This window comes from Acipenser ruthenus, chromosome 10 (genome assembly GCF_902713425.1).
Source record: "Acipenser ruthenus chromosome 10, fAciRut3.2 maternal haplotype, whole genome shotgun sequence".
Lineage (NCBI taxonomy): Eukaryota > Metazoa > Chordata > Actinopteri > Acipenseriformes > Acipenseridae > Acipenser > Acipenser ruthenus.
The window spans coordinates 27,891,984-27,915,892 of record NC_081198.1 but is presented as its reverse complement, the minus strand read 5'-3'; the positions used below and the strand labels follow the sequence as shown (position 1 = coordinate 27,915,892).

The window sequence follows — 23,909 nt, the reverse complement described above, 5'->3', positions numbered from 1 at the left end:
TGCTGCTGCTCTAGAAATCTTGATAGCATGGCACAGGTGAACCCCCAGCGGGTGATGACATCATCTACATGAGAGTGTTGAGGATAACCTAGTTCACTCTGCTTTTTCTTTAGTTCTCTTTTTCTCTTCCAGCTTCTGGTGAATCCTTGCACCAGGTGGCGACAGGCTTTTACAGCTGCCTCAACTCCTGGTATCTTTAAAGCCTTGCTTATGGCTAAATTAAGGTTATGACCAAAGCAGCTTAGCCATATCGCACCACGGAGTGCAGAAAATGCATTTTTTACATTTGAGTCATTATCAGTGGTCACTGCTGCTACCTGATATTTCTGCAAATTCCACTCAAAAAAGGCCTCGAAAATGATTTCTGCAATGTGGTCTTCTGGTAACAAAGATGTCTTCAAAACGTTTTGTCTGAAGCTTCCAGTCATCTGTTATGAAGTGACGTGTAAGGCTGAGGGAGGGTTCACCTACACTACACCCCCATTGCTTGTTCAGAGGTCAGTTGTGGCGCTGAACCATTTGGCTGATTTAAATCGCGCTTTCAACTTCAGATCTCAGATCATTATACATGCTTGGGATTGCTTTGTTTGCAAAATAGTTTCTAGAAGGCAGAAGTATGCCACTGCCTTAGTAAGCTCTTGCGCTTGCTGGCTTCTGGATCATATAGTTTTCCTAACTCTACTGCTGCTTTAATAGTCAGCTGTCCTAGTTTTGGACATGCAGAAGCCATCTTTTGATTGACCTAAGAGAGAGAGAAAGAAAAAAATAAAAGATCTTAAATATTTATTAACCCCCTCACAAATTAAGGGATACCCAGACTCCTACAGCATTGCTCAGCTGTGCATTATCTGATCCGTCAGCACCTAAATGTTTAAACATTATAGCAAAATAAAGTATCCAGTATTATAAAATCCTAATCTTTTATAGTAATAGCTATGTGACAGGTTGTTTTGCAAACCACATAAAGCTTTAAAATACAAAAAAAAAAAAAAAAAGACACATCTTAGTAGATTTTCACTACCATTGGAAGATGCAGTTCCAACTGTCTCTCTGTGGAGTGCAGGATGATGATCACAGAGGTGGACAAACATGTTGGATGTATTTCCATTTTTTGCAGCATTTTTTTTCTTGCAGGTTCGGCACACTGGAAAGCAATCCTCGATTACCACACCATCTGCATTCTTTTTGAAGCCAGAAAAATGTCCACGCTGATGTTTTAGTTTGTTTTGCTGTTGTAAATAACTGAGTCTCATCATCTAAATCTGATTCTTTTGCATGGCGTGCCTGATTGGCAAAGCTAAATTTTTTAATTATTAATTTATTTATTTTTTGCTATGTTAATTTAATTTGACGTATCGTGTTTCATATCTACAGTACGCAGGTGCGCAAGCTTCCACAATATTCAAATCACGGCCAACAAATATGCAGTGATGAGTTTAGTAAACTATTGGTGATGAAAAGTAAATATGAGCGGTTAAGTCCAAAAATGTATATTTGATTCAAATTTCAAATCATTTCGTTTCAAACGGTATTTTTTTTGTTTGTTTGTTTTGTTTTCTTGTTTGTTTTTACAGCTGTCCCTGTATTTTTGAAATTATTATTTTTATAATCGTCCAAGCAATGGTAAGCTTCGGATATTTTAGTGAATTATAGTATTTCACTTGAGTCTAGCAATTAAGGGCTAATCGTACAGCTTTTTAAATTAATTTTTAGACCCAGTTTAGACTATTCTCCATGGATATTATACTTGCTTAATGACACATTGTATCCAAACCTGTACAACAAAGCAGTGGTGTATATCCATAATACAAGATAAGTTAGAACACTGCGTGAATTATAAAATTCAACAGAACATAACATATACTGTATCTGGTGGAGTGGAGATGCTGTAGACTACTGCATCTAGTTGCAATCCGGGTGAATTCTGTGTTAAAGTCTGCCTTCTAGACTCTGAATTATTTACAATACCGTGATCCCATGGTAATCGTGATAATATTTTTTGCTACAGTATTGATACTGTGATGAGTTAATACCGTGACATCCCTAGTCAAGTGTGACCCAACTTAGAACCCTTGTTCTCTAAAATATCTTGGAATCCCACAGCGGATGCCCTAGTTGTTCTAACACTCCAATATTTGGAGTGCAGTTAATGCAATTTCTATATATTTATGTAAACACTTTCAGCCAGAAATTCGCCACAAAAGCTTATAATGGAAATACTGTTCAGCACTCCTTGGACTATCAGAAAAACAACCAGATTTCTTAGAATATCATAATGGCTAAAGTGGTTTAAATGTATTACATGCTACATATATTAAACCGGTAACATGAAAAAGTATGGTCTGTCTACCCAACTAGATTTGACATTGCCCTGAATTAGAGGTGCAAACATTGAAATAGCAGGGCAGCCAGCACCCACCTCTATCCATACCATGTAAGAAACCTCCAACGTACAGTATGGACTGCAGCTGTAAAGGACTGTATGAAACACACTCATCCAGGGGATCAGCAAGAAAGTATGCTGCTGTGGTGTAGGAACAGATGCACTGGACTATTACTGACCGAAGGAAAGTGCTGTGGTCCCATCAGTCCTATTCACCCTTCTCTGCATGAGCTCAAATATGGAGAAGACTGAATTAAAATTGTTAACATCATGCAATCACTTCACCACCTACAGTGCTATAGATTGAGGAGTGCATACCCCCCACTGATCCACAAACTCAACCTCCAAGCCCTGCTTAGCTAGAGAGCGCAGTCCAAGGTGGCTGCAGACTATACTGATAGATATCTCTAAACTCTGGACCTAACCTTGCTCCACGTAATCATTTCACTGCACTTCAAAGGGAAATAATCTCAAAGAAACAGCCCCTGGAATTCATATGCAAATACGATGTGGTAATATTACATGGTGTGACCAAATAACATTTTATATTGTAATAAAAGGGTTTTATATATGGAGCTCACTTTAAAATGGCGTAATACTACAATGCTTTCAAAAATAAAAGCATTCTCTTACATCCCTTATTTTTTTCTGTTCATGTTGAATTTTTTTTTTCCCCCTTCCACAACATTCTAAATGTGCTTCCTTCCTGTGTTACAAGTAACCGGACCCCACCTGAGCCTTCTCACATAAGATTAGTTCCTAAATGAACCCAGTTCAGCTTGTTCAGAAAATAACGTTTTTAGGAGGATTCTTTTTTTTAAAACTTTCACAGATCAATGCAGAAGAACTCGGTTTACTTGGAAAGTTAAGTATGTTTTGCTTGATTGCTTCAACATGTTTTAAACTGAATTAAACCGAACCACTTTGTGAAGGACTCTGAGTTCATTTGTAGGCGTGCAACAATGTGTATCAATGGCATGTGATACTTTCTTTACATGTTTATCACATCATAGAGGGACAGGATGTATTGTGATACAAGACCAAAAGCACAACATAGACACTGGAGTTCACCAAGTGGTTCTTGAGTGAAAAATAGGTGTGTTCTGAATACATAATCTCTCAGTCTCATTTCATCTTTGTATTTTAACAAAATAATTCTCCATTAAAATATCTGATCTTATTATGCATCATACAAGTAGCCCACCCTGTGCATTGTGACGCACGCCCTACTGTGACCTGCGTATTGTGATGTTGTAACATTGCTGTATAGTTACACCCCTACATGTTCACAGCTAGCACATCTGCATATTGTAATACTGTATTGTAACATTGCTGTATAGTTACACCCCTACATGTTCACAGCTAGCACATCTGCTTTGATTTGAAATGAAAACGCACCAAGAATGTCTTAAAATTCCCATTTTTATGCAGCACATTGGAAACAATTCAACATTGTGCTGTGGTTACAGTTGCCACCTTTTCCACAGACCAAACCCGGACATAATTCTCAGTCAGCCTAGGTCTATCAGAACTGCAGTACACCGTAGAGCCCCTTTCACACTGGCACTTCTACCCGGGTCACAATAGTGTGAAACCACGCACCTGAGTCATACCCGGGTCCCAGCGACCCACCTCAGGATGTGGGTTTACACGCTTTGACCCGGGTTGAGCGAGACAAAATGCATGATGGATGACGAAATAACGTCCGCAAGGAACATTTTTGTTTATTCTGTTTAGCCACATTTTTGTTGCTGGAGACACACCATGAGCCGGATTGCAGCAGGGATGAAGAGACATTTGCTCTAATCAACATTTGGAGCAATGGTTCAATCCAGAGAAGCTTGGATGGAAGCGTCTGTAACAAGCTGCTTCCAGGGCATTGATACGCGTATTGCTTACTTGTGTCTGTCACCCAGGTCAACCCTGCTTTACCAAAAGCAGTGTGAAATTGCATAGCCGACCCGCATGACACCGGGTCGTGACCCGGGGAAGTTCTGACCCAGGTAGAGCATGCCAGTGTGAAAGAGGCTTAATACAGTTTAACAATAGCACAAGACCTTGGTACAAACCAATAATCATGCAGTATACAGTGTTATACTGTTGATATTTCAAGCAATTGAACTTGCACACCATAATGGACACAGTAAAGTAATACATGCCCGTGCAATTCACTATTCATTAGCATGCAAATTTACTGCGTAACACCATAGAAAAATAGTAGCTATATGATGGTAGTTTAGAGGCTAATCTTACCTGAGACAAGTAGCTGTGGTGATGAGTAACGGCACTGTCAGTTGTGTGTCGGTAAAAAGAGACTAAATAATAATTATTACTATTATTATTATTATTATTATTATTATTATTATTATTAATTTCTTAGCAGAAAGAAAATTGTTAAAAAATATCACATGTACAAAATGAGTCAAAATGTACTCAAATTTGGTTCAGGTTTTTCAATGTTACAAATAACTAAATCTGTAAAGCTTATTATACATACACACGCATATATATGGTTTAATTACCATTATATATCGTAATTAAACCTTATTTTATGTATTTTTGTATTTACTGTAAATGTTATGTATTTAATCATACGGAGATCAATGTAATGTAAAGCATCCACAGATGATAAATAACAAAAGCAATACAAGTATAAACATTATGATTAAATACAAATGTTTCTGTTTTTACTCTGTTGACTCTTAATTGTAAAAACTGAATTGCCACATTACTCATTTACGACTACAGTAGGGGGTGAAATTTGGCAAGGAGGTGTCATTTGCCATGACACCGCCATATTCACTTGGATTTTCAAGTTCAGGATGTAGGATCCTCAGAACTAAAATCCCTCAAGTCCTGAATCACACATCAGCTCAGTACTGTACTGGATTGTTTACATCACTTGGATATGTTTGTTGTTCCTTTCCAGAGTTATTGAAATACTGGGGACAAGTAGAATGCACAGATGAGTACATGTCTAATAAGATAGTAGAATTCCTTTAAGCAACTAATGTATGTCAAAGAAAATATTAAAGGAACAGGGTTCATACACTTTTTCAACATCAAAATCCCATACTTTTCCAGACTTCCATTTGTTTTTCCCAGACTTGTGTTTTAGTTAGTTTCTACTAGTTTTTCGATAGTTATCCACATAGGCGGGCAGTCGCAGAACATTATAGCTTTTTGATCCAGAGCAGAAGTTGCTCCTGGTTTTCTAAAAGTATTTGTCAGAATCTGGAGCTGCTTATCTAGCAAGAGACAATGCACGTATGCAAAAAAGAAGATACAATCTAAACTGTCCAATATTAGAGAACTATGTTGCATTATTTACAAAGAGAATATAAAAAGTTGTATACTGCAAGTATACTTGTGCCAAAATAGGATAGTATAACGGTACCAATAATATACTAAAACAAGACCATTTTGGCACAAGTATACTTGCAGTATATTACTTTTTTTGTAAGGATTCTGATCCAAACTTCTTTATACCATCTGTTAAATGCTGAACACTATGGGAGGAGAAAAATAACAAAAATGAAATAACAAATGTGCACGCATTATATATTAAAAATGTGCAAGTGTCGTATATTAAACATACAAGTCAAATACTAAATACAGTACACCCTCACTATAACAACCCTGTTTGGGTCCAAAGCCTATAGTAAAAGGACAATCCAAAACGAACAATATAAGCTGCTGGACTAAGTTAAGGAAGTCACCTTGGATAAAGGCATTAGCTAAATTACTAATATTAGTACTATTTTTTATTCTTTGATTTTCTTTAATATTAAGTCTTTGTCACTACTACCACTAATAATAATAATAATAATAATAATAATAATAATAATAATAACAACAACAACAGCAATGAGATTGTGAATAAAAGTAGAATTAAAAGTACAGTACCTATTTGTGGAGTGCTGCACCCAGTATTCTGGCTATATCCTATTCATTGAAGAACACAGTACAGTACATTTTATTAATCACATTAAAGAAATGAAAAAGGCGATGTTAACATGCTACATTTATACACACCATAGGGGCTGCAGAAAGCGTTTTTTTTTTTTTCTTTTTTTTTTTTTTTAAATCCGAATCAGTGATAATAACTATCGTATTCGATTTTTAATAAAGGTAACAACAAGATAACAAAATGTGAATCTTGGCGAGCAGAGTACAGTAGCTTGTAATTCCAGTTTGTAACTTTGTTTAAAAGATCATAGCCTTCAATATAAATTTATATATTTTGGCTGTTGTAGTGTCCATTTTACCCTTCGTTTCACTGGAGCAGACAGAGTCATGTGACATATACCAGTGTGCTGACTGGATAGGATTGCTTGAGTTGTCAGGACGTTGTCAGAGGTGTTACACAGGGCAATCCTCACGGGATTTGGTCGCAAGCAATATAGTTGCTACTAGTAAATTGCCTAGACAGCTGCTGCTGGAGTTGCTGACCTGCTTTCGAGATGAATTATTACTAATAATTAAAAATAATCACAGAATTATTTTCATTCTCCCGTGATACTAGAAAATTCCGGACTTTAAGACTTTCATAACAGAGACATGTTTTTTCAAGCATTTTCAAGCCCTGGAAATCAGTTTGGCATTTTTCCATACTTTCAGACTAGCGTACGAACACTGAAGGAAGGATGGAGTTTCTTATGCGTTTCACTTAAACCCAGACATTCCTGCCACAGGTGCCAATTCCTAGACTGTCCCGGTCACGTGGCATCCCTAGTTGTGTTATAAAACAAGTACAAATCTGGAAAAGAAAAACATGACCAACGAAACATGAATGGGCTTGCATCGTGCCTCAGCTCTTTGCTACAGCTTTTATTTTTAGCAATGTTAGTCATATCCTCATTGGGTACAGTGGGAGACACAGTACACTGATGAGGCCCCTCCTCGTGGGTAATGTCGTTTGATTCAGTCCTGAATTTCTTTTGATTGCGAGTTTCTGCAGCCCTGGAGCACTCCTGCAGCATCACTTGTTCTGGTCACAGTAAACACAGCTGCATGGATTGCCACCCTGACCACCGTTTTCTTGAATGACAGCCTTGTGGACAGCAACCTCAACATCTGGGCCCTCGTCTAGATCGAGGAAGGTCGCACATGGCTGCAAACCCTTTGCCTATTTTGGAAAACAAGCAATTTTGCTGCCTATTTTGTTGACAAAAAAAGAAATGCAGCTAGTTTTGCAAAATAAGCAACTTTGCTGCTAAATTAAAACAAAAAAAGTAATATGCCTCTTTTTCCCCACTCATGCATTCAAAACTTCACTCAGAGCATTTGAACTGAACTCCTTATTGCCTATTTCCACATCATTTCCAAATGATCCTGGGGTCCTGTGTAATTTAAAGATACAGGGTCACGAGACATACTGGATATGGATCACAATACATGTAATGGTCATTATCAGCTATTTTGTATGAAGCATAATAACTGTAGACAAAATCATCATTAAACGAGGGCCAATTCCGATACAAGCCAAAGCCCAAAAAACAAGAGCCAATGTATCAACTACAGTATACCTCATTCATAATCACATGAAGAGCCATGTTGTGAACTACGAGTAGCAATGCAGTAATCACTGGAAGTACCCCCACCACACTATATACAATGTTTCATTCAGGAAGATAGAGCCCAAACACTGAGATACTGACTTCTAATCTGATGCACACTAAAGGTGTATAATAGACTGCTGAGGATCTGTCACAATCAGAGTGCATGTTGTGCCTGCTGTTTGCCACCTCATAAAGAAGCCCCATTCATGACATCAACTGTACCATACCGAGTTTCTACATTGCTTTATTTTCAGTACCTCGAGATTCAACTGCAAAATCAGAAACGTTTCTCTCAGCCACTTCACGATATCGTCGTCATCAACCCATTCCTTTGTGACAATCACAAAGGTTTGTCATACATAGAAAACAAATGTAGCTGGATGTTTTAATTTGCATATTAACATTAAAGCCTGAAATGTCTGTGTATGGGTTATAGCGACACTCGTAGCAGCTTTCAGCCTTGACTTTCATGTCAAATTGTGCCGCTATTCCCTCACAGACATTCAGTGTCCTATAACTGTATATTAAATCATTCTGCTGTCCATCTTCCATTATGGGTAGCATACGATAGAGGGCGGCTCTGTCTAGCATGTGGTTTAACAACAAGAACTGTGCTACAGCCTGTCAAGCACATTAATAGTTAATAAGCAGTGGGAACCTAAAGTAGCCCCCTGTGGTGAAAGCAGCTGCTCGGTTGCTGAGCTGTCCCTGCCCATCCCTTGGTATCCTGCATCTGTATCCTGCTCACTCGGTCACATCTTTACCATGTGTGGCATTCCTCTTTGGGGCACAGTGCTGCTCACCCTTCAAACTCTTTGGAAACAATATTTGATTTATCATGCCAGCAACAGTTCTCCAAACGCCTTTACTATTGTGAACGATTTCCATAAATCCCCCAAATCAATCAGGCCTTACAAAGTCATACAACTAAGACATGTTGTACACAGAAGTTTCAAACGCAATTCCATCGGCTCTCACAAGGTGGCAGTATTGATCAGCATGGCTCTTTCTGGTATTCTTTAGAGACTAGTTTCTGGAACTTGTTACCTATAAAATGAGTGCTCACAATAGCTAAGAACTGTGGCACTGTGATCGAGACACAGGCCTGATCTATATTTAAAATGTATGTTATACTTTATAATAGATAGGGCACTGCTATCATTAGTTTAATCCACACCCTAGGGTTTAAAAAAAAGTGCATATCACCTGCTAGTGTATAAAGACAGAGAAGGTTAAGAAACAGCACAATGAATCAGACATCTTGGCCCTAATTGCTTTACTGTTTACAACAGAAATCTGTCTGAATCAGATTGCACTGGTCCTTGAAATGGTTTCATCTTGGGTTAATTAAGCTGCTGGTCAGGGTATCAACACAGCTGTTACAAACACTGAAGTGTCATCATTCAAAAGTGTAACACATCTACTGGATGGACTGACATCATATCTGAGTGTTACTCTGCTCGCTCACGGACGCAGCTCGTTTTATCATCATCTCCTTTTCAACTGGGATCTGGATGAGCATTCTGGGTTAGAGGAGTCTAGCGTAGTTCCGGTTGTGATAATTCCCTTAAAATCAGGAAGTCTGCTTCCGTTTCACTTTCTAAGTCATCAAATCTGTCAAGTTTCTCTTTGTGTTTTTAAATGTGGTCTATTATGCACTGGATTTACACTACTATTATGTTACTGTAGATACAAATGATCTTAATCCTAAACTTACTTCTTATCTCATATTGTATTCCAGTAGTAGTATTTGCACCTACTGTAAACGGCACTGTATCTAAATATTGTTTTTGAACTGTGACCCTGAACTGCCCTGGAACACCTGTAAGTAGCCTTGGAAAGGCACCTGCCAAATAAACTAATAATAATAATAATAATAATAATAATAATAATAATAATAATAATAATAATAATAATAATAATAATATGAAAATACAACCAACCTAAAAGATGTGATACTACTGTGCAAACTATGACAATCCATATGGAGATGCAACTCTCACAAAAAGGCCACGTTAAAAAGGATTCTCGAATTAAACAAGACAATGAATCTGGATTGAGATAACCCAGCCTTCACATGCCCTGCAGGTGTCCGCTTGAACTCGCAGGCGTCTGGTCAGCAGGGTCTGCTGCAGCGCAATGAGGAGAAAGGGTTTTTTTTCGACTCCCTAACCAGCAAGAGCGCCAGAGCCAATGCACAGCTCCCAGCACAGCAAAACCTGTGCTTTTACAAACGAGACACGGGGACCCTTCCAACACCCCATCATTTTAACAGTAGTACCACAGCCACTGAGCAAATTCCATGCGCTCAACACCCCATTGCGTTTGGTAATAGCAGCCTCCTTCAAATCCTCCTTGCTGCACTGTCTCATCCCCTAGCATACTGTACTGTGCATTAGAGGCCTTCACGGGTCCAAATTAATCAACCTGACCCGACCACAAACCGACAATTATTTACCCGACCCGATGTAAAATACTTATTAGACACGGATCTGACCCGGCCCGAAAAAACAGTGGAACGCTTTTCCTTTCCCCAGCTTAGTATATGCACTGACTAGATAGAGTATTAAAGCAGTGTTTTTTTCCAATCAACCTGGAAATCTGGCTGAACTATACAGTGTTTATTCCATCATGAATCTACACAGAGGACAGAAAATTAAATATATAATATGTTTGTGTAAAAGATACAAAGATAAATACATTATCTGAAAATCAAATGAACTGAAGTATGATCTTAAATCCGTGATTTTATTACAAACTTAACACAAGAGCAAATAGAAATGAGATGTAAAATTTGTGTTTTGCAAAACTTGTTTTCCTTCTTTGTCCACAATAACAACAAATGATTCCCACACTGCAGACTTGCATTTTTCTGTGAGCTTTTGTTCATGGAATTAGTTTTTCTTTCACATCCCTCATAAATATAATCCATTACTCTGACTTTTAAGAGTGATCTAAAAGAAACCCCTTCGATATGGGTCACGTGTCTGCTGCTGCACTCTGCAAGCCATGTCTTGTGCTACTGGGGGAAGCCAATCCACGCAACAGGAATTATAAACAATGATTTTTAGTACCAGAGAGCCTCTTTAATAGTAATTGACAGTTTAGTAACAGAAGCCTCCTTCAGTCCTCCTTGCTCCACTGTCTCATCTCCTACTGTGTACTGTGCCTTGCATACCTCAGACAGAAACAGCTCATTGAAGTCCTGCTCCCTGAATACTCCCGTTTCCAAACGACCTGGAAAAAAAACAAGCAGGAATAAACATCAAGAAAGATATTGACAGAGTTAACACAAAGTAACATTTGTCAGAAAGGAGAAAAGCATGCAACGAACGGCCTTAAAAAATTGTTTGAGGTAAACTGAATAGTTATGGCAAGGTCTATTTTAATGATCTACTATAAACATAGGTGTGCAATCCAACAAGAAGTCTTTGTCTCACACATGCACGCAGTTTGCTTGTGGTGTGCATGGTTGCCGGTTCGTGCCCAGCCCGTTACACATGCATACAGCTGGACAGTAGCCTCAGTGACTTTCTTATTGAAGGTCTCTTACAACTGGATGAGCGGTGCGCTAGATAGATATAATTATGAAAGGGTGACATGGTACAGATGAAAAACATGTATAGAATGTGCCACATCAGCTGACAAGAAATTCCATAAATCTTACCTGACTTGTACGTCTATTAGTTCCATAAATCTCAAATGTACTGTAACATGTATTTCTGTTTAAAACCATTAAAGGAAAGTTCTCAGTTTCTATGCCTTTTTTTCAGGTCATTTTTTCACACTTGTACCTCCTGGGTCATTTTTACTTGAAGGGATGGGGACAATTTCTCCATGTATGACCAAGCAGTTCAACACTGAAAGCATGGCTTGCAAACACAGCTTTCTTTGTGCTGTACCATATTTAATGTTTTAAAGCAAAAATACATGTTCACTAGAGCATGTGTTTCTTTCAAAACTGCACGTTTGAGACCTACAGTATATAATGAATGGAAGTGCACAACAGGTATGATTTATGTAACTATGTTGTTAGCTACAATCACTATAATGAAGGGAAGCATCTGAAAGGAGTAGTGTCGGGATCAGCTGTGTGTGTTTACACAGTCTCCAGCCCCACCTCGAGTCAGTGTGGCCCCGTTCTCCTGGTAATCCAGAATCTCAGCATCCTTCCTCCCCAGCAAGCCCATCAGATCCTGGGCCTGTCGCTGCAGTACCTGGCACATCGTCAGCAGAGGGTGCACTAGGTGCCGACACACCTGCAACACAGCAGTACAACCTATGACTTCTAACTGGGGTCAGCAGGAAGTTTGAGAATGGACAGGGCTAATTCATTAGCTTCAAGTAGAAATGTGGTGTTTCAGCCTAGTTCTCAGTGGCCTATAGCCATTATTAGCAGCCTCTGCTTATCAGATTCAGCTTCATAAACATGTTTAAACTAATAGTTTCTTCTTTGTTTTCTAATTACAACAACCTTTGTGGACAAGAGCCTACTGTAAGAGTATGAGGAAAGCAGATTGCAGAAGTAGCTGATCTGTCAGTCAGAGGGTCAGTGATGAATACAGAAAAGCACAGATTTCTGCTATAAAACCAAGCAGAGTCTTCCAGTACATTTTAGCCTCAGCACTGCCAGATTCTCAAATACTATGCTTGCTGCTACACTGCAGAAGTCTTGTTCAATTCTTTGGCATTTTCTGCTGCCAAACAGTGCAGTTATTTCGATCTCTGCGGTACAATAATAATATTCAGGACTGCCAGCCAAGCGGTTATTTCAGACACTGCCATGGACTACGCTCCTACTGTCAGGCAATCCCTTATTATAACCAAGTTTCACAACAGAATACTGTAAGTCACACTCAGTTCATTCCTGTGGCACACTGCTGGGAAGCATACGGAGCCCAGCCTCTAAGAACCTAGGACTGAGTGGACAGGGTGCGAGTTGAAACTGGGCAGGCAAGAGTCTGGCCAAAGCTTGGAGCAGTGGCACATTACAAGAACCCCAGCAATATACAGTATGCCATGACAGTTGTTGAAAGTGCTCTTAGCTGTGTGCAAGGCAAGTCACATGATCATTTAAACACAGGCTGCGTTCACGATACGCAGACTTTGCTAAGTCTGCGGAAAACCTGTCCAAATTCATCGTCTGACGTTACGCGCAGACTCCGGTCTGCAATCTAGCTGGCAGAAAAGAGTCGTGCACGCACCCACTGGTTCACGTCCTGGCTGTGCAAAGGGACTCCCGCAGATTAGGGAGGCAAAACTTTCAGGGACTGTTTTTACTCACCACACTACTGGGCAGACACCCTGTGATCTCATATGCATGCCTGCACAGCGGGTCTTTGTCCCCAAGAACCGGGATCTCACTGACAGACACTCTCAAACCACTGTGACGAGGCAATTGGCTTGACTTCTATTCGTTATGTAGAACTCACATGCGCAGTTTTCAAGGAAGCACATGTTATAGCAATCATATATTTCAATTAAAAAAAAAAATTAACTGGTTCAATCCTAGGTTAATGAAAGCAATATTTGTAGTCTGTTACACTTGCACTTCCTGTCTGTCCATCACACTAAGTTTATACATACATCTTGAGCAGTGCTTATGCAATTATGATTACACTAGTTTTCATGTTTTTAAGGTTGTAATTTTGAATTTACTGCCGAGGAGAGATAAATACCATGCTGGTCTGCAGTTCTCTTGACTTGGATCCAGATTCTTTACGGATTTAGTAACAGATGTATAAAGGGTTTTCCCAGTGGACAGTCAGTTGTCTCCCAGTACACTCAATGCATCCACTAGCTCTTATGTGTCATGTGCTGATCAGGAGTCTGAATTCAATGAAATCAGTCATTACGCAACAGGCTGTGCTGTGAATGGGAGCCTCTGTGACGTTTGTTTAGCCAAACGGTACTATGTCGTGTTACCAGAGTGACAGGATTTGGAATTCCAATGAAAGTGAATGGCAGGAAGATTCCACATTTTCCAAAGGATCCAAAAATCTGAGGCACAGTTAAATGTAGCATTAGGTTTTAAACTCAGTCCTAGACTAACCTGCAGAACTCTACAGATATGTTTTATCCAGATGGCATGAAATCTGTGCAAGCACAATAACAAGATCAAAGTTTACAATTCATTTTTCCCCTGCACTAAGAAAAAAAACCCACTGATTTCAGAACATCCATTCTTCAGTATTAAAAGTGCTCTTGCCACCTCTTGTGGTCAAACAGCAATACAACAGCCACCTCTTGGCTGTACAGTAAACAGTTATCTAGTAAAATATGAAGGCTGGGGATGGTGGGTCAACACTGAAACTTATTTTATTGCATTGTAAACATTATACTTTTGTAGTACAAACTTCAAATGACGAACAAAAAAGTATAAAAATATACAGTGCACCCTTGTTATTAGGAGGCCTTACTGCAGAACAGGCTATAAGGCCTGGTCATGGCTTCCATTCCCCCATAATGCCAGTGCACTTCCACTTGCGTTCTCCTTGTCAGAAGGAACACAAAGTCTCTTAACTACGGCTCCCGACTGCAGCGTTATAAAAGGTGAATCCCTGTAATACAGCATGGCTTCATCTAGCAGCAATCAGAGACTTGTTACTGACAAGGAGACCCAAAGAATGAGTCTTCTGGGAGTTTGAGTATTTGAGAATAAACGTGGATCCTGTTTTCAATTGCAGATTTGTAATGACACTCTCGTACGTTAAATGAGGCTGTGTAGTGCACTGGTGATCCCGCACGTGGAGTACTGTGCTCATTTCTGGTCCCCACAACAAAGGGATATGACAGTCCAAATAAGAGCAACCAGACTAATCCCAGGACTTAAAGAACAGCTTTAAAGACTGAGACTCTCTTCAACCTAGTACCACATATCAGGTTTTAAAATGAAAATCCATATTTACTAGAACATGTGTTTCTTTCAAAACTGCACATTTGATACCTATAAAATGAATAGATGTGCATGGCGGAGAAATGTGGAACCTTGTTTTTAGCTACAATAACTGAGACTTCACACTGTCCACGACCTCTACACCCTTTCATCTCTTCACTTTTATTCCTGTCCTCTATTAAACGTTTTATTCTCATGTCTTCATTTCTACTTTCAGCCTTTTACCACTCTTACCTATGTGACCAACTATCCACTCGCACCTCTGCAAACATAATGTCCCATTCGTGGATCAGTACACACCTACCTATCTTAATGTGACCATTAAGAGGCCTTTCCCATTGGGGGGGGGGGGACGACTCCCCGCTCCGTAATAATATATACAGTGAATATGAAACCATCCCAACATTTGAAGACACTGAAAAAGACTAAGAGGAAAGTCATTGAATTTTAGTTTCAAACTGAGCTCACTATTGTGACGGTGGCGGGGGTGCAGCGGAACTCCCAGTAGAAGGGCACTCCAGCCAGCTCGCTCTTCACACGCAGAGACAGCCGCTCCGGGGTGCGCTCGTAGGAGAACACGGCCGTGGAGCCCTCGCTCACTCCCGCCTCCAGCTTCGGGCGAGCCACAACACACAGCTGACGAAAGAAGGACGACACGGGGGCTTTCAGACGTCTGTTCAGCTCCTGGAATGGGAGAATGCACATAAGCACCATTACAAATGTGCACAGGGAAAGGGAAACTTAACAACAAGAAAATATAAATGATATGTATATACATAATTGTACAGAACAAGCAATTGCAATGGTACACACTACACAGAGTGCTATCAAAGGCTCTCAGATTCTGGTCTACCAAACTGGCACAAAAAATTGTGTAGCTAGACCGCTCAACAAGCTCCTCCACTGCCCCATGGCACCTCACCTGGGCTCCTCCATCCTCCCCATGGCCCCTCACCTGGGCTCCTCCAACCCCCCCATGGCCTTTGACCTGGGCCCATCATCTGGGCTGCTCCAACCCCCGTGGTCCCTCACCTGGGCTCCTCCACCCCCCCTTGGCTTTACCTGGGCTCCTTCACCCCCCCCTGTGGCCCCTCACCTGGGCTCCTTCACCCCCCCCCCCCCCGGGACCCTAACCCCCCCCCGTGGCCCCTCACCCCCCCCGTGACCCCTCACCTGGGGTCCTTCACCCCCCCCCCCCCCCCCCCCGTGGGCCCTCACCTGGGACCGCTCCCCAATGGTCTTGGCGTCAGCCTCCTCGTGCCACACACAGTGCAGGTCCGAGAGCAGCAGCTGGTAGGCCGTGTCCCCGAAGTGGACCTTGGCCAGGAAGGGGGTGTCTGCGATCTCTATAGGAACCCAGGGCTGGTCCAGAGGAGCCTCAACTGAATCCCCAAACACCTCCATCCTACAGAGAGAACACTGACAGTCAGGAAGAGCGGACTGTCAATAATGGAGCAGTGAGCTGGAAGAACACCCAACCCACTAATATTTGTAGCAGTAGGCATTTTTAGTTTTACGTTATCTGGAATATTCATTGTTAAATTGATTAACAATTGTATGAACTAGATTGGTAGCGGAGGTTAAATCCAGAATCCTAATGCTTACTGCAATGTCTACCTCTAATAAAACGTTGTTTAACACTCTCCACGGTACACATGGGAAGAACTCCTGGAACAATGGTCTCACCGTGTTGAAGGAGGAGCAGGTTGCACAGGCCCCCACTATCACACCCCCTGTGAAGTCACCAGGATCCCTCTGCTTTCCCAGGACTGTTGCTGAATAGTTGCACACAACTCTCACACAGCTTTTATGGGTGAGGTGAATTACATGACATGCGACCACATAAATGTGTATACATGTGCATACACTTCTAATTGTACTTATATTCTCCAATTATTTAGCCAGTCTGAGGGCATTCACGTAATCAGACTTTAACAACAGAACCTGTGTACCAGTTTTGAAGGCAAAATCTTAAAGCACTTGGTCTTGATCACCCGTAAAAAAACAAATGCAACTTGACTGCAACATCAGCCATAACAGGACAGAGTTCAAGTTCAAACTCACCTACGGCCTTAATACTACCCAGTCAAGTATCTGAAATGTCAGTGGTTACTTTGTCAGAAGTGTTTGTCCACATATTTTAGCGTCTTGCATGGGCTTGGTCAAAATGGTGTGTATCTGATTTTATATAATTCCAAGAGGCTCTAGATTATGTTGTTATAACAGTGGTCATAATGCATCTCTAAATCTTGCTTTACCTGGCTTTGGGCTTGTCTGAAAATCAGAAATGTCAGTACTGAACAAATTCCTCGTTCCAGGCATGTGTGAATGTAGGCTTTCATTCATAATGAACCCAAAAACAACATCAGCTTTTTAAGTAGCACCATAAAAACTAGAGAGACCCTCAATGCTGTATGCATTGGGTGATATGATAAAACAGTTCAGCAAGCTGTATTGTTAAAAACAAAACTAAACAAAACAAAGCAGCATTATACAGTGGAAATTAGATAAAGGGCAAAGCAAAACGGTAGTGCCACTGTCCACAGTAGTGCCCTAAAGAATAGCTCATGTACTCTCTTTACAATACAGGTGTAGATTACAGTACATTAGGTTATGGTCTTGAAGATGAATAGTGTACTAAACACTTTGTATAATGGCAGACTGACTACTCCAGTGGAAATTCCAGCACTGACCTATCCTGTTTGCCTTTACCACTGGTGATGCGATTCAAAAAATAAATCCTAGTCTGTTTGGTGTCTACACTCCTAATGAAACTCATATCAAAGGGTGTCTTATTGTATTGAATTGCCGTAAGCATCTGTGTTTACCTGATAGGTATTCAGTAAGAAACTAGTAAAAAAATAATCAAATAAAATAAAAATAGGTTAGTTATTCCATGATAAACCATACACAAATTAAAATAGAACGTTTGCACAGCATGCAAATTACAATAAACGATGTATCGGTGTTTTTCTCTTTTTATTTTCAAACAGAAATCTTATTTTACACAACATAACAGATCCAAACATACAGTCAGGTATGTGTTTTGTAAACTTCCATCATAAAACCAACGACCATAAATAAACACGACCTTGGTTTAATTATTATTGTCGATACCGGCTAGTCATTCTTTAGTGCAGTTTTTAAAGAAACACAACTATGTAACACTACATGTGTTTGTATTAGAAATAAAACGCTTGCACATAGCATGATAAATATTTTGAAACATCTTCTCAAATAAAATAATATCCCTCCACTTACTTTGCTACTGCTCCGGCAGATTTACAATTCCTCCAGGAAACATGAGCTCAAATAAAAGGACCCACTGCTACTGCAACATCAATAGCTCGCCTCCACTAGGGGCGGCTTTGTTAAACTGTTGCTCAGAAAAAAACAATGCTATTAAATATGCTATGGATTATATATGTTGGTATTTCTAAATAGATAATCGCTCCGTCTGGAATAATAAGCTAACGATAATAAGCAAGATGTCCTTAAAGGGCAACAATTTTAAACAAATGTGTGCGGCACAAAATAGTTCTCCTGTCATTCAGTTCCAGTCTTGGCAGTCTGCAGAAGTCCATTTTTGTGGGACAAGAACAACTGTACCCCCAGACAGTCTGCAAAAAATGCAGATATCTGGGTGACAATGTGACTTTATACCATAGTAAAGGCACAGCGATATAAAACAGTGAAAGCATGGTAAAGTATAGGTAAGCATTGTAATGCTTTGTGGTTTTATTTTTTTAGTTTTAATTGGAAATGAGTGATCAGAACATCCCACCACTTAACTCACCCCAAACTATAATAAACCCCAATACAACATCTTTGTTACAGGTGATATTCAGAAATCAGAAGAAATGAGAACAAGTGAAAGATGGTGCCACTTCCTAACCGCTATAGTACAGTACATTTTATAAGTGCAAATTACTGTGAGGCCTGCTCATGATGTGGACATTCAGGTCTATTCATGTCACTGATTTCAGCCACTGCACCACAGATTATCTTAGTTCCTCCTTCACAGTTTCTAGTGGCAAACACACACATCCACAAGCACTATTGAGCCAGTGAATACTTCTGAGACAGCATGAAACATCAGGAAGGTGTGCAGTATATCGTATAGAAGCACCCACCAACCGAGCATCTACTATGATCCCTCTATCAAAGTCTAGACCTGCTGCCTTTCCCATTGCATGGGACATAAACCACACAACAGGGAGATGCAGCTTTTATATATCAAGTGAGAAATTAATAAATTAATAGAATTTGAAAAAGCAATAAGTAGTAATCAAAGGAGAATATTCTAGGGATGTTCATTAAAACTTTAATTTGTCCAAAACTGCACTCAGCAATGAATATGTTCTTCAAATATAAACACATGAATTAGTAATACAGCCATTTACAGTAACTCTGAGTGGTTCTTCTTACCATGCATTTGTTGTGCTTAAACTATGAATGTACAGCATTACCTGGTTTCTCTTAGTACATTATGCCATACCTCCCGTGATTTACCATGCTCTGCTGATGAATTGACTTGCAAGCAATTCTTGCAAGAGGTACTGGCATTCAGGCAATGCAGCCTTTATCATTTGTCAGTGGTAATTGTGATCACCAATGACACTTCCTACACTACAACAGCTGTCTGAAGTTTGGAGAGGAGTTCTCTTAAACAGAGCAGTATACAGGTCTGCAGTGTTGACAGCAGACTGCAGTGAACAACATGTCTCTGTTTTGCACTTCTATTAGCTGCATGGTCTAACGTGTGCAGTTTTGAAAGAAGCATGATATAGCACATGTATTTTCCTTTTAAGACATCTGCTTCTATTTTAGCCTAAAGAAAGTTTGTTGCCTTATTCACAGGGTATTTAATGGTAGCTTCACCTGAGCAGTGTCTTCTGGGTCGAAGCATGTTATTGGCTGAAAGAAAGTCTTAGGGGAAACAGCTGCACATTTTAAACCTACGTAACGAACAGAAGGGCACAACGGGTATTTTGTTCACTACAATCATTTCAGTATGACTTTCAATTTTCACAGGGTCTTATTTTTAATTATTATCTCAACAGATTATCTCAACAGTGACAGATGCAACTACAGCTTCCCTGAAACTAATTTCCTTTATTCACTGAGGGTAACAAAGTAGGTCAATAAATTGGCCCTAGTGAAAAACATTAGCAGGAATAATATATAGTTAAAGGGCAGATGTATTTAGATCAGATTTAGATTTTAAAAATATACTCTAATTTCTCTATTGCTGTTATTTTTTTTAACTTTTTTAATCTTAATCCAAGTTTGCATTGTGACTGTTAGGTTGCTAATTCAGTTGAGTTTGCATTTAATACCAATATCATGAAGTGAATGCATCTATTATTAACTAAAAGGACATCATACATCCTTTAAAAGTGTAATTAAACACAGTGCATGGCTACATTTTATTAGGCAATCCAATATAATAAAGTCTGCCGGCTATGAGGTGTTGTTCTTCTCTGCTCTGCTCAGTGATTCACTTCCAGTCTCTGAAGCAGGCCTCCTCGCAGCCCCACCTCCTCCTGTCTGCTCTGCTGCAGATTGCCTGCTCAGATCTCTCCTGTGACCGGCTGGGACCGCAGAGAGCTGCGGGATCTTTGCAGAACCAGCTCGTGAAGATCCTCTACATTTTACAAAAGACAAAATATATATATATAAAATTATGACTGCAGACCATTCTAATTAAATGTATGGATGCACTTATACCAAGCTATGAACTTGCTGTCAAATGCTATATCATGGCCAACTTGACTTTAAAGAACCTATCCATAGCTATTTGGTATGATATTTTGGGCCCCACTCCCAAAGCTTTTGTTTAAAGAGTAATGTAATGTAGTACAGTGGAAGAACAAGGGGGTGAGATACTGAAATGATCAAATGGTGATGAACTGGGATGTGCTTACCTTGAAGTGGCGGGGGGCAGTGCAATCACTCTGGGCCGTGCTGTCAGCACCACTTCTCCACAGCTCGCCTCAATGATAATGTTCTGCAGTGTATTCACCAGGATCTCTTCTGTCAGGTTACAGAACTCAGGGAGCCTGCAGGGAAATCATAAAACACAGCATGGAACATCAGGGGTCTCGTGTTCTTTAAACAAACCAAATGCAAGTAGGTCTCATCCATCTGAACTATTATTATTATTATTATTATTATTATTATTATTATTATTATTATTATTATTATTATTATTATTATTTATTTCTTAGCAGACGCCCTTATCCAGGGCGACTTACAATTGTTACAAGATATCACATTATTTTTACATACAATTACCCATTTATACAGTTGGGTTTTTACTGGAGCAATCTAGGTAAAGTACCTTGCTCACTGCTGGGGTAGGACAGAAATCTACTGTAGCACACATGTGTGGAGTAGTGGTTAGGGCTCTGCACTCTTGACCGGAGGGTCGTGGGTTCAATCCCAGGTGGGGGACACTGCTGCTGTACCCTTGAGCAAGGTACTTTACCTAGATTGCTCCAGTAAAAACCCAACTGTATAAATGGGTAATTCTATGTAAAAATAATGTGATATCTTGTAACAATTGTAAGTTGCCCTGGATAAGGGCGTCTGCTAAGAAATAAATAATAATAATAATGTAAATTATCTCTCTCACAGTATTAATTCAGCTGTCGGCATCCTAGACATGTATTTGGTTATATAGAAAAAGCTGGATACAAATAATACAAACAAACAGTAATACAAATCATAAAAACACAGTGCACATATAAACATAGGGCGCCACACATGCCTTTTTGGTCTTAGTCCCCAAAGTCCCGGCTAGCAGTCCCGGCCCAGGAACAGGGGCAGCAACGGGCCAAAGGTGGCGACCATGCTCCCACCCAAACAGCTGTAACGTACCGGTGGACCACGCACAGGCCGGCTCCTCCGGCCAAGGAAATTGCCCCCCCCCCCCTTCTTCATGGCCAGCAGCTCCCCTCCGTGAGGCTCTGGCCACCCGTTCTCCTGCAGCGAAATTGCAGCTGGGGGAGCTGGTATCCTGACCTCCCCCTCCTTCTTCGTGGCCGGCAGCTCCCCTTCATGGGGCTCCAGCCACAGTATTTCCTGCCGCATGGCAGGACTGGTAGCGACCCCAGGCGAAACAGGACCCTCGGGAGGCGACGGTAGCAGCTGCGGACCCTCGGGAGGCGATGGCAGCAGCAGCGGACCCTCGAGAGGCGACGGCAGCAGTAGCGGACCCTCGGGAGGCAACGGCAGCAGCAGCGGACCCTCGGGAGGTGACGGCAGCAGCAGCAGCGGACCCTCCGGAGGCAAACTCGGAAGGGGAGCCCCTGGCCATGGAGGCGGCAGCGAGAGCTCCACTTCTCCCTCATACCCTGTAACTGGTGGCTCTCCAGGCGATGTGGAGCAACAGGCAGCCCCGGGCGATGCGGAGCAACAGGCACCCCCGGGCGATGCGGAGCAACAGGCAGCCCCGGGCGATGCGGAGCAACAGGCAGCCCCGGGCGATGCGGAGCAACAGGCAGCCCCAGGCGATGCGGAGAAACAGGCAGCCCAGGGCGATGCGGAGAAACAGGCAGCCCAGGGCGATGCGGAGCAACAGGCAGCCTTGGGCGATGCGGGGCAGGCATCCTTGGGCGGTGCGAGGCAGGCATCCTTGGGCGGTGCGAGGCAGGCATCCTTGGGCGGAGCGAGGCAGGCATCCTTGGGCGGAGCGAGGCAGGGCAGGAGCAGTCCTTCTCATGGCAGTAGAGGTGGAACCAGCAGGTATTCACCCTCTGCTGGTGGAGGTGGGAGGGGCAAGCAGTCCTCCCACGGCGGTGGAGACGGAACCAGCAGGTATTCACCCTCTGCTGGTGGAGGTGGGAGCGGTAAGCCGTCCTCCCACGTTGATTGAGGCGGAACCAATAGGTATTCACCCTCTGCTATCGGAGGTGGGAGCTGGCGGTGGAGACAAAGGCAGCTCCTGCTGCTCTGTTCCTGGCTGTGGAGACATAGGCAGCTCCTGCTGCTCTGCTCCTGGCGGTTGGAGATGTCCGCGCTGGGACCTCTCCCTCTAGCACTAGAGACGGCAGCAATGGCTCCTCTACCTCTGGCGCTGAGAACAATGGCAAGGGCTCCTTTCCCTGTGGCGGGGGAGATAGCAGCAATGGCTCCTCTCCCTCTGGCGCTGGAGATGGCAGCGGTGGGGCTTTTCCTGATGGAGCTGGAGATAGCGGGAGCCCTGCCATATCTGCACCAAGGTAGCGGATTACCATGTCCGCAACGTCCGGGAGGGATACTGGGCAGTGTTGCTTTTCCCAGGCTTCCCATCGGTCTCCATCTCTGGCCCACAGGAGGTTGATCACATCAGCGAGGGCCTCTTCAGCATTCCTCCCAGGCTCCACCAGCAAAGCCCCAGATTCCCTCAGAGGAGAGTGGTTTTGTCTGCCTCTGAGCCATCTGTACCTCTCCCCCTGATGCCGGACGCTCAGGCTCCTCCATCTCCTGCCATGCATGGCTCTGGCTGAGTGGAAGATACCTGACTTAGCCACACAGGAAGCACCACCCTTCCTCATCTAGACAGGCCAGGCAAACATCCGGCGTAGTAGAGACGCAACGGGATCTGTGACCGGCCCCGCGCTGTTGTTGATGCGCCTCCTGCTGCTGTTGCTGCTTTCTCCTGATGCTTCTTCCCATTTTTTTCCCTCCCAAAACAAAAAACAAAAAAACACTTTGAAAAAAATTCCTGCAGTATTCCTGGCCTGACACTTGGCGGCACTGTCCTCCCGCTTCTGACACCAACTGTGACAGGATGCCTTCAGTGATGACATCAGACCAGAAACACAGACTCAGGAAGTAGCAGGTCAGAGCTGAAACGCTACGGCGTTCAGCTTATTTTATTAAATAATAAACAAAAACAAAAGATTTAAACAAACAAGACAGAAACAAAAAGGGGCACGTTGGCCAAACAAATAAATAGATAAGGTTTAGCAGTTGTTTTTAGTTTTAGGTTTCGTTTTCTCTCTCCCCTCTCACTCCTAATACACTCTCCCCTGAGGGTAGAGAGCTGCAGGTTAATATACAGTGACCATCTCCCGATTAGCAA

General features: G+C 41.8%; 2 protein-coding genes across 2 annotated transcripts in view; both read right to left on the bottom strand.

Moving 5' to 3' along the window:
* Nucleotides 1-18,171, bottom strand: part of nhej1 (nonhomologous end-joining factor 1) — a 109,345-nt gene extending 91,174 nt beyond the window's left edge. Inside the window, exons 1-5 of the mRNA XM_059032006.1 lie at nucleotides 18,101-18,171; nucleotides 16,058-16,244; nucleotides 15,308-15,523; nucleotides 12,065-12,203; nucleotides 11,123-11,181 (exon numbers count right to left, since the gene is read on the bottom strand). Of these exons, the coding sequence (XP_058887989.1) occupies nucleotides 11,123-11,181; nucleotides 12,065-12,203; nucleotides 15,308-15,523; nucleotides 16,058-16,243 (600 nt within the window). The 5' untranslated portion in view covers nucleotide 16,244; nucleotides 18,101-18,171. The remainder of the gene's footprint in view (nucleotides 1-11,122; nucleotides 11,182-12,064; nucleotides 12,204-15,307; nucleotides 15,524-16,057; nucleotides 16,245-18,100) is intronic.
* Nucleotides 18,172-18,351: 180 nt separating this feature from the next.
* Nucleotides 18,352-23,909, bottom strand: part of cfap65 (cilia and flagella associated protein 65) — a 52,868-nt gene continuing 47,310 nt past the window's right edge. Inside the window, exons 32-33 of the mRNA XM_034000404.3 lie at nucleotides 20,767-20,901; nucleotides 18,352-20,486 (exon numbers count right to left, since the gene is read on the bottom strand). Coding sequence (XP_033856295.3) covers nucleotides 20,303-20,486; nucleotides 20,767-20,901 — 319 coding nt within the window. The 3' untranslated portion in view covers nucleotides 18,352-20,302. The remainder of the gene's footprint in view (nucleotides 20,487-20,766; nucleotides 20,902-23,909) is intronic.